Raw genomic sequence first — 11,818 nt, 5'->3', positions numbered from 1 at the left:
GAACACTTGATGGGGCCCAGTCAAACCCAGACGCTACCTCCAGCGGCCCCCAAGTAAGTTGAGTTTGAGACCCCTGCTTTAAAGCATATCACTATGTTATGGTCTCCAGTCCAGTAGCAGGCAGTGATGCACCTATAATACGGTTTGCCAACCAGAGAAAAAGAAGATCAAGTCAGCCAATGGCTAACGACATTACTAACTGTTAATTATCTGTCAAACCAATCACAAGAGGCGTTGGTGCTAATCCCACTTTAGCGGGTACACTTTCGACAAAGAGGTTCGATCATTACTCGATAGCAAAGCGAAGTTTACAAGCGTCGTTTGGTAAACAGAAAGTATGTGCGATTAAAAGTACGGGCTGAAACCGACCCGCGGATTTGTTTGTCTAGTAATCTGTGTCATAAAAAACAACATGCGGGCTTTTCTTCTGTTTCGTTGTTTTCTTACTTCGCTTACTTTTTGTTCACAATGCTAGCTAGCTAACTAGCCAGCTAATGCTAACAGCAGATAAGTAGAACATCATTTTAATGGTCCATCGTGGCGGAACGTTGTCCTCTCTGGTCGTCACGTTAAACAGCACATAAACAAGAGGTGGGTATGTGTGAGTGTGGCATAATGTGTGACAGCGCAGAGCTTAATTTGTTAACGATTGTTTTTGTCTAGCTAGCTAGCTAATTTGCCAGCTGTAAGTTAATGTAACCCTGTCTGTCAACTTTACCATATTTAGAAAAGGGTTGATTGCCACAATAAGTTACACTTACGTGGCCTTTTTACTGTAATCAAGCTTCGATCTTGTCGCTATTCCCTTTCCCTTATTGGTACCTGACTGTTGGTTTCATTTCTGAAACCACAGGCATCATAATAGTTACTCATGTTAAATGGTACATTACCTTGCCCATGAATTAAGGAGCAGTATTATATCACTATGGCTAAATTCACAAGCATATGGCCGTGTTTTAATGCGTTAATACCGGGGAGAAACTTGGGCGGGACGTATGGGAACTTCTGGTTTAACGTTTCTGATACTAGAAATAATATCGTTACTTAAGTAACTTAAGTACAAGTTCAGGTACGTGTAATGGGTATTTCCATTATATGCTAATTTACACTTCATCTGATATCCAATGTTTGTTTTTACTCAACTACATTTAATGCGAGCTTTAGTTACTAGTGGATTTCGAATATTAAAACAAAATATGTATTAGTGATTGGTCATCATTGAACCCACAGCCTCACTCATGTTTCACCAGAACACTGCCAATATCATATTGTTAGATTTAGAGGTGCAACGATTAATTGATTAGTTGTCAACTATTTTGATAATCCATTAGTCAGTTTAGGTAATTTTTTATTTAAAAAAATAAGATTTCTCTGATTGTAGTTTATTTGTGTTCTTTTTCCGTTAGAACAAAAAAAAAAAGTTCTGTGGCATTCATTGTTTGTGTTTGTTCATGTTTTACAAAGAGTTTAACCTGAGCCAGACCGACAGCAAAGATAGCAATCATATCAGATACATGCAGGGATGGTATTATACAGCCGTTAAAACAATAATAAAATACATGACACACCGGTATCGGATTAGTACTCTGTATCTGCTGAAACTCGGAAAGCAAAAAATGGTATCGGACCATCTCTAGGTAGAGGACATAATATTGGGCTTTGGGAAACACTGATACATATTTTTCACCATGTTTTGACATTTTTATATAAAAAATAAACAGATTAATCAACTAGGAAAATAAATGGTAGTTGCAGCCCCAGTTAGCTTTCATACTGTTTTTTGACATTTTGATCTTTCACTTGGCCTAATCAACATTCTCCCTGTTTGTATTTTCTGACAGCAGAAAGCACCATCTTTTTTGGATGGCAGTTGCCCCTTCCTGGATGGCGGATAAGATCATAGTCCTTGATGAGGATGACGAAGAGGAGAGTCCTCAACCCTCCTGTGCTGCCTCCTCCACCTCGTCCTCTAAGCAACAAGCCAAACGTGTATCACCACTCAAAGCTGCGCAGACTGCTCCTACCCACATTACCCAGTCCCCTTTTGCTTCAGCAAAGACGCTGACTCATGTTCTGCAGGCAGAGAATGAAAAGTTGTTCGCTGAGGTGAGCTTATATTAAGGGACACTTACTGAGTATTCATCAATCAAAGTGATTGGTCATTCATCAGTGTTTTTGTACTCTTTGACAAAAAGATAATTTAGAAATATGACAAAACGATACATGGTTTTCTGCTTAAACACTAGACCAAATATACATGTCCAGTCCAAAGTTGTTTTTTTTTCCCATTGGGTGGTAGCTTTGCCATTTTCTGTATGAAATCAAAATTAATATACACGCTGGAATAAAAAGCCCATATGACCCCATAGAGTATTTGTAGATGTGGAAACGAACGTACATGTTACCTAATGACAATGGTTGTAATAACAGAGAGTTTTAATTATATTGACAATACATTGTAACTGGGTTTTAACTGGAAACACCTGAATTAGGGCTGCACGATATCAGTAAATTATCTAATTGCGATTATTTTGACTGATATTGCGACATGATTCACGATATTGGAGGGAATTATTTTTTTGTCTCATTTTTATTGGAATATAAATAAATAAAATAATATAAAAAAAGAATGATTGAAGTTTGATTTGTTTTTGTTGTGTTCTTTAGTCTGTAGAATACGATTTGTAGGCCAGGACATCTCTGCAGCACCACAAGACTTTATTTTAAAATAGTTTGACACATGCTTTGCCTTTAACAAATATTGCACCCCGCCCGCGATTTGGATATTGCAGATGTTCATATTGCAATTTCAATAAAATTGGGATTAATTGTGCAGCCATAAACTGAATCACAATGTGCTGTTGCCGTGTGTGTATTATTTGGTCTCCCTGTGTCCCAGCTCTGTCACCTTGCCTTCTCATCCTTTGTGTTTTCTTTTCTCATAGTTTGTGGAACACTGCTCAGCTCTCACCCAGACGTGCCCCGAGGTCTTGACCTTCCTCAAAACCAAACATGCCAAGGCCTCCCCTGACTATCTGAAATCCGTGGAGTTCAGGAACACCTTGGGGCGATGTTTGACTCGCGCCCAGGCCAGCCATTCCAAAACCTTTGTCTACATCAGTGAACTGTGCACTGCACTCAAGCAGCATGCACTCAAGCGGAGGCTGACCCTCAACACGGTTAACCCCGGGCCCTCTACCTCAACATCAAGCTCTGTCTCTGCCGCGCTCAAAAGGGAAGACAAGGCTGAATTTAAGAGGGAAGAGGATGGATTGAATACAACAGCAGAAGATAAGCAACCTTCCACCTCAGGGCTGCAGGATGGCAGTGATAAGGACGCAGAGAAAAAGGCAACGAGGGCATCCAGGAAACAGGTAAGTGTTAAATACTACTAAATGTGATTTGGATTGTTTTTGGCTGATGATGATCTTTAAATAACGCTGCTGATTTGTTTGTATCTGTATATCACTTTTCTAAAGTTTCCTCAGTCTTGAGTGCTATTTTCTAAAAGTAGAGCAAGAAAAAGCACATTGGACAGCAAAAGAGAATAAAAGCATCAGTAATAAATTATCATTAATAAAGGAAAACAAAAACCACTTTATGCATCATTGTAAATTGAGTCAGTGATTAAAGTTGTAATCTGGTAGATAAATAGGAAAAAGGAAAGGTTTAAGTATTACTATGCTTTCAATACAATTTACTGTACAGTCTTGGTTTTTCTTGGCCATATAAAGGTGTTTTCTTTTAGATTTGGTTTCATTTATCCGATGCCATAATGCCATTAGTACCTCACTAAGGTGTCCCCTGTTTTTCTTGGTAGCCTAAAAACTCTTAACCATAACTACTAATTTTTTTTCCCTTTCATTCTTGACCTACATTCTTGAACTTAAGACTGAAAGAACAACCAGGGTTATTATATGCCTAAACTTAACTCTCTAGGCAAACACGCCTTCCTGTCTTTTCTCAACATGTCTCCTCAATTTCTCTCAGATAGCGTACCTGGAGAACCTGCTGAAGGTGTACAACGACGAGATCTGCCGCCTGCAGCAGGCTGAGCTGAGCTTAGACGACCTGGGAACTGAGGACTCCTTATACATCCAGGAACACAAGCTCAAACGCAAGGTTAGAATGGACTCTGATGCCGTGTGGGGCTCCGCTGGTTAGAAACACTGCTCTAAGCTGTAATAAAAACAACCATTACAATAGTTTGTGCGACAGCTAGTCACAACTCTCGTTCCGTCCTGTCCTTCTCTTCTTCCAGATGATAAAGATTTATGAAAAGCTTTGTGAACTAAAGAACTGCAGCACGCTAACGGGCCGAGTCATTGAGCAGAAGATCCGCTACAATGGCACTCGTTATCCTGAGATCAACAGGAAGGTGAGCTGGTTGTTTAAACTGGTTGTGTCCTGGAAAGTAACAAGCTGGGTAAACATTTGTGTTTACTAATCGTGTGAATGGGTTGTTTTATCTGGGCCCTGATCCAAACTCCAGAACTAACTGCACGCCTGACTCTAAATATTGTAATAGATTACCATAATTATACTATTACAATATAATTCCTGTAGGGCTACTGTAACCCCAAAGGAATATACATCATAGTAGTTCTTGGTGTGGAGTAGTGTTGTCAAAAATATCCATTTTGCGATACATATAATTAACGGTTTACATCCGCATTGTCCGCACTATCGTTACTCTCTTCTCTCCAATACAGAGTTGACACACACACGCGCACACACACATACTGCTTCAGTGCCCACATAGCTCTGCCACCTCTCACTCAATCACAGTGCTGTCTTCTTGTTACTTGTCTCATATGCATGAATATACTAAAAGTTTTTTATGGTGTTAGCTAATTTTCCCCTTGATATTGAATGTTGATCATTGTCTAAACTGGATCTCACATGAACCGGATTATTACAACTTTTAATTTAGGTTTCCCCAGAGCACAGTACAAGCTGTTTATGTTTTGATATTTCATATGATCATGACCATTTATCCCACATTCCTTCCTCGTGTCAGATTGAACGTTTCATCAACAGTCCTGAGGCGCTGAGGAACCCTCCAGATTACCCAGACATCCTCCAGCAGGTGCTGCGTGCCAATGAGCGCCACAATCTGTCCCTGAGCCGAAAACAGCTGAACCAGTACGCCCAGGAGGCTTTCAGGGAGACCGGGAGCAAAATCCAGGAGAGACGTCACCTGGACCTGGTGTACAACTTCGGCTCGCGCCTCACAGACCCCTACCAGCCTGGTAAGGCCGCATTACGACTGCCTGGCAAAAGGACAGCTCTTTCCATTCGTTTTAAATGGGGGTGGTGCGTTAAGGTTACGGCCAGGGTTGCCGCAGGGGGACACTCAAAAAACAGAGCGGGCCTGCAGTGCAGAATTGAGACCAACTCAACTTCTGGAGAAGCGCAACCCAACGTCACGCTTTGTTGGTGTGTTTTGAGCCATGGTTTGAGGCGGCGCGAGAGTCCTGTACAGTAAACAGGAAACATTACTGCTGCCACAAGAAAGTTGAAAACTATGAGGGTTAAAAACTGAAACACAAGCACTGAACTGCCCGGGTGTTTGTGTAATAGGTTTGAATGAAGGTTTCCTGCAACAACATAGCACTCGCCATGTCTCACTCATCTCTTTTCTTTCTCTCTCTCTTGTGAAATAAAGCTGCTTTCACGTGCAGTCGGAAACATATTTATCTATACACGATCTGAAGGAAAACAGTAATTGTGAAATATTTAGTCAACTAATAGAAACCGCTAGATTTTTAACAGCAGGAGATGCCGTAGGCTGAAATTGCAGCTACTCATTTTCAGTTACTCAGTGCCCTAAATTACTTTGAAATGAAATGCAATGATTAAAAACCCTTTTTCACTTAAGTCATTGGCTCTCTTATTTAAAAAATTTTCGGGTAGTATACATATTGGACCTTTTAACAGCTAGCTGCAGTCCAAATTCAAAATACTGGACAGTCGTCTTGCCCCGCCCCCTCCTCCCTTGACATAATTCACGGAGGTTGCCAGGTTGAGACCACGGCATCAATGTCGCTAGACTTACATAGCCAGACATTACTCCACATCACAGCGGAGTAGCTAACGGTAGATGCGGGCTATGTTGACAGTCATAACAGCCTGAGCTCGGTACATGACTGACAACCACCCAGCCTCGGCTTTAAATAATCAGTAAAACATCACCACGCCGTCCTCTCTACCTGACTGACAGCCACACCTTTTCAGCTTAAAAATACTTCAGTGGTCAGTGGAAATGACAGAAACCTTCTCGGCTTAAAATTACGGCAACAGCTGCTAAATACACAACAACCTCTCTACCCCACTGACACAATACTGGCTGTAGCATTGTTGTCAGAAAACCTATTTCCGTTTAGCATGTTACCTTAATATCAGTGACATATTGTGGTCATTTAATATAGTAAATATATTACATATTGCACCTTCAAGCTGGGGAATTTAGTGATTTCACTTTTTTTCTTTTTCTTTTACTCACACTTTGTTCTCCTCTCTTTCCTCCATCACCCTCTAAAGCCACAGACCCGGCTCTGGCGGACCCGTCACTGCTGCGGAAGCTTCGGGCGAATAGAGAAGTGGCTCTGTCCCGTCTGGAAGAGGTCATCACTAAGTTTGCCGTCAAACAAGACGACACGGAGGAGCATGAAAGGGCCAAACGACTGGAGAAAGACAGCAAGGAGAAAGAGGTATGAGAGGAAAGCCATCACAGGCGTCCTCTGCTTTCTGCATATTTCATGTTTTTTAAATATTTTTTTATTCATGTACGAATCTGTCTGAAATGACAGATCTTTCACTCAAAACACACTCACAAAGTAGTGGCAGAATTGTTTGATCCATCTGACCATTCAACCGCATTCCCTCTCAATAAAATTGTTTAATTTATAAATGTAAACCAGTAGCTGTCTTGAAGGTGAAGGAAAAACGAGACAATAATTCTTTGGAAAATGGTCTGTTGTTGAGACTTGGATAAAACTGGTAAAACCTTTTCTCTCTCCTGGTAAACAGGAAATTGAAGTGGAACATGATTTAGTTCCACTTACAGCAGAACGTGATGTTTGCTATGAATATTAATTCATGACCTGACGGTTATTTTGTTTCTTCTTTTTTTCATTCTCGTTTCACTTTACTCGCTCTCTTCCTCTTTCCCTGGCTATCTGTTCCTTTACGCGCCGTGTTTTTCAGGCCCACAAATCAGAAAACGGAGAAGCAAAAAAAGGGGTGAACGGAGTGGCGGAGGAGGAGGAAGAAGAAGAAGAGGAAGATGACGACGAAGAAGATGAATCATCAGACCCAGACATCGAGGAAGAAATCGAGGCCAGCACGCAGCAGGATGGGCCAGGTCAGAGCAGAGTTCATAATTCTTCTGTTTCTGAAGTCTGATGGTACATCTAGTGTTGGTTTTCCTGCCACTCTTTAAATAAAAAGCAGGTTTCTAAAACATTTTGGTTTAGTTTTGAACAGATGATTCTCTAGATGGTATTGGGTTATTAAGAAAGCAGACTTATTTAGGACGTCTCCATCGGTGATGACTATCTCCTGGGCAGCTCTGTTGCATTATGAGTTATGAGGCTGCAGCTCACCGGATCGGTAAAATCATTCATTCATTCATTCATTCATTGCATTAATTTCCCCCTTTCTGTAGACGATGACGCGGATGACGACAGCAATGAGGCAGAACCAGCATGTGATGATTCCAACAAGGAGGATCAGACGGATCAGCAGACGAGAAGTGTTTCTCCAGGGGATGAAGGGAGCACGAAAGATGAGGACGAGGAGCCAGTCACAAATGGACTCAGTCCTCTTACTGATGACAGCGCGTCCCTAATCTCTCCGCTGTCGCACAAGCCCTCCCCTAGACAGAGTCCCAGCCAATCAGAGCCCGTGCAGACAGACAACCAGACGCCGTTGTCTAATGGTAAACCTGCAGGATCAGAGGATGATTCCTCCAATCACGTTCCAGTCGCGCTTGTAAGCACCATCAAAGACGCTAAGGACTCGGCCAATGGAGTGTCTTTGCCCCTGTCCCCAGCGGTCGGCCAAGAAAACTGTGACACACAAACTACCAATGGAACGTCGCCGCCGCCGCCCAGCCCCAAGGCCACGAAGAGCAGGAAGAGGAAGAGGGGGGAAGAAACATCAGGGAACTCCGAAAAGCACATAATCATCCATGACAGGTACTGTAAGACTTTTGATTTAGTTTTTTGGCTGCATGACATGGACGATACGTGACATACCTTTTTACAACATATTGTGATGCCAGACAACTATTTATTCACAAGAACAAAACACTCCCTTCACAATTTAAGAAAAGCCGACATCGGTTTCTTGATTTCCACCAAGTTATAGGCTTTTGGTTCTCTTTTTAGTTTATTTTCAGCCCCCTTAAGCTAGTGCTGCGTGCACGTACTCTGACATGCAAAGAATCAGGTTGATTTAACGTTTGTTTAACTTAGTCCTGGACTCCTCCTTATAAGGGCAAAAAAAATGTAAATGCAACTTTAAAACAGTTCTAGATCGAGGCTCATATTAAATATTAGTTAAAGCAGTAGTACACTTTCATTAATAATTCTGTTGCTTTTGATACATTTTTAAGTTGTTTTACCATTGTTTAGATATTTGATTTTTGTTGATTTTGCTCTACTCCCCCCCCCCCCCCCCCCCCCCCCCCCCCCCCCCCCCCCCCCCCCCCCCCCCCCTACCACAGTGAGCTAGATATCCCTCTGGATATGGGCGTTTTCAACTGCGACTCTCCGCAGCAGGCAGAGTCGACCCGAGCAGACACACCAACCCGGGAAATGGTCAGCAGTTCCCAGTCAACACCGCCGCCAAAGAAAAACAAGGTGGGGGCACCGAGAGAAAGGAATTTGGGGTCTAAATGGCATTTCTGCACATAGGGACAACATTTTAAAACCTAAAGCTGGTCACTTCAGGTGTGCAGATCCTGACTTCACAATTGTGTCAATTTGTAAAATCTTACCTATTCATTAGTTAGACTTGATCTAGTTTACAACCTTGTGTCTGACCACATCTAGCCTGATAAGCCAGACCCACATGTACAAGTAGATGTTCTCCACCTAAGTTAACAGCAAAAAAAAATGACCTTTTTGAAGGCTAAGAATATTCCCTCAATTTAAGAAGAAGATTAAATAATTCTAGTGGTATCTTTAAATTTAAAAGTGTGCGTTTGTGTGTGTTTCCCAGGTTAACGTGGCCACCCAGTGTGACCCGCTTGAGATCATCGTCCTGTCAGACTCTGAATAACCTTTAACCTCTGAACTCCAAGACTCTTCCACATCTCGCCTGTATTCTGGGACAGGTTTCCTGAAAGGACGCATTTTCTAAGGACTGTCTCTGTCTGCTGTCTTGTAAGGAGAGGAGAAGAAAAAAAAATACATTTTTTCCAAACAACAATTGTGAAATGTCTGTTATAATAACGATCTTTTTTTGGAGCTTTTTATGGCCTTTAATCGACAGGATAGCTTGAAGACAGGAAAGGAGAGAGAGGAGGGACGACACGCAGCAAAGGGCCACGGGTCGGATTCAAACCCGGGCCGCAGCCTACATGGGGCGCACACTCTACTGGGTGAGCTAGAGGTCGCCCCATAAATAAGATCTCCACAGTAAATGACAAGTTTTTACGAAATATAAAGCTTGGCTGTTGAAGACAGTGACAACTATGAATTTAGTAACTTGTGTCAATTGATTACATATTACCAAACGGAAACCGAGTTAAGTGTTTTTGTAAAAGACTTTAAAAAACAGAACAAATCAAGGAGTCTTCTGTTTGTGCTGTATTCCCTAGAGAATACAGCTGCCGTTTAGTCTGACCAGGTAAACGTCGACTGGTGTTGACCACGGAAGTCTCTCCCTTTTCTGCAGTCGAGACTATTGGACGATCCAAGCAGGCGAACGTCTGTCACCGTGTTCCCTGCCTTCAGTGCAACATTTTAGTTGGTGGAGGTTTTTTGCTTCTCTGAACGCAGACCTAAAAACACATATCTTGAAGTGATTGTCCCTCAAATTAAAGATTTGTTAGTGGGATTTAGGTAAGAACCCAGTGCCTGAAAACACGTGCTGTGCAGCCGGACGCGTGGCCCAGACGGGGAGTTTTGTTTTCACAGACTGGCAAAAGCTTTGTAAGCTCACTGCCAGTTTGGTTACATTTATATAATAAAACAAACGCATTTCTTTTCATAAAGGACAGAGTGGAGGTAGTGGTTTGTGTGAAGGTAATTTGGGAGGACATTGTTTTAATTGGTATTTATGATGCATTGATGCTGAGCTGTGTGGTGGTTTGTTCTCTATTGTCAGCCAAATGTGTAGACCGCAGCAGTGACATTGGAGCCTAACATTTTTTAATGTTTCTTTTAATGTTGCTTCTCAAAACGTATTTCTATTTTCAGGTTTATAATGTATAAAGTATGTTTCTATTTTTATTCAGACTTTCGTCTGCTGCAGGATAGCTGGATAGTTTCCAGATGGCTAAAAAGAAACTAGAACAGAGAAGTTAGGATTGAAGTAGGTCATTTAAGGCATCCCAAACAGAGTTGAGTCCCAGGGACGCTGACTTTTGCCTCTGCCCGGCTACAAATCACTACTTTTATTTACCCCACAGTTTACTGTTTAGTGTGACGACCAGTATGTAATGCGTCCTTTATTATATTAACTGGTTGTCTGGCTGGTCCCCCTTTAATAACGGTCTTAGTAGTTTGTTGAAGGGTCATTTACCAACTTTTATCCGGACACGTTTTTTTTCCTCCAGAATCCCATTTTGATATCATTGTACCACAGGTTAAAATTATGTTTTGGGGGGTAAAAAGCCTTTTCAATATGACTAAAATGTAGTCCTGGAATGTCGCTATGATCGATTCGGCCTCATATATGCAGAGGAGTGCTCCATCATTCACTGTGAAATTTCTCTTCTTAGTTTTTGATAAATAAAATATGTTTTTATACAGCCTCTGGGTTGCTGCTTTGGATTTTGACGTAATTCCTAATCTAAATATGTTTTTGTTGAGAAACTATATTTAAGCTACATTCATTACATGTAGATATTGATTTTTAAAAAGTATTTATTTTAAGTATCAGGTCATGATTGTAAATGAGAAGTGGTTCTCAAACAGTTTACCTGGATAAATAAAGGTTAAATAAATAAATAAATTGTCTATTCTGCCCAAGCTGCAGACGAATTATGGATTTAATTCAGTTAGTTTTGTAATTGTCTCCTCAGCTGGTTGATAATCTCATTGATCACGCCACTGTTTAAATCGACGTTTGTAGTTGTAGCTCCAAATGAACCAATACTGCCTTAATGATGAGCCTGAACTCCACCATCAGTTCAATTCATTACATACAAATATTAATTACAATATGTATTATAATACAGATGCGTTACACACGGTGAGGTATACTGATTTTTAAACGTGAATAGAAGACGGTCTGGCATTATATTGGTACTTGGTATCAGCAGATATCGTGAAAAAGTTAGATCGTGGCACCTGTAGTTGTATTTTCTTTCCCACATTGCAATATTTATGCATTGCCAATTTAAAAGTATTATTTTTGCAATTTTCTTTGAGCATTAAGACCTTGCAGATCCTCTTCAACCTGCACAGCTTCTGTTTGACAAAAAAGTCCACAATTGTCATTTTTTAGACTTTGAGATTAGAAACAGACAAAATCCATGATTCGCACCAAATAATTTATTTATCCATCATTTTGATACAGGGCAGAGGTGAATATTGATATACTTTAGTTTATTACATTATTAGTACCACTCAGGGTTTACATA

The 11,818-nt window shown here is 41.1% G+C and overlaps 1 protein-coding gene across 2 annotated transcripts; it reads left to right on the top strand.

The window, feature by feature from the left end:
• The first annotated feature begins 157 nt into the window (after window positions 1-157).
• On the top strand, window positions 158-10,511 carry daxx (death-domain associated protein). Of its 2 annotated transcripts, none has more exons than XM_034892149.1 (11): window positions 158-591; window positions 1,845-2,106; window positions 2,946-3,374; window positions 3,991-4,122; window positions 4,262-4,378; window positions 5,021-5,252; window positions 6,544-6,713; window positions 7,210-7,366; window positions 7,670-8,201; window positions 8,732-8,867; window positions 9,229-10,511. In XM_034892149.1, exons 2-11 carry the CDS (start codon window positions 1,864-1,866, stop codon window positions 9,286-9,288), a joined length of 2,208 nt encoding a protein of 735 aa, XP_034748040.1. In that variant the 5' UTR covers window positions 158-591; window positions 1,845-1,863; the 3' UTR covers window positions 9,289-10,511. The 2 variants fall into 2 exon arrangements, with proteins under 2 accessions (XP_034748040.1, XP_034748041.1); XM_034892150.1 differs by having other exon boundaries at window positions 1,842-2,106.
• Window positions 10,512-11,818: the final 1,307 nt, after the last annotated feature.

Source organism: Etheostoma cragini, chromosome 14 (assembly GCF_013103735.1).
Source record: "Etheostoma cragini isolate CJK2018 chromosome 14, CSU_Ecrag_1.0, whole genome shotgun sequence".
Lineage (NCBI taxonomy): Eukaryota > Metazoa > Chordata > Actinopteri > Perciformes > Percidae > Etheostoma > Etheostoma cragini.
Note: the sequence above shows the minus strand (reverse complement) of the source record. Positions and strands in the feature narration are given on the sequence as shown.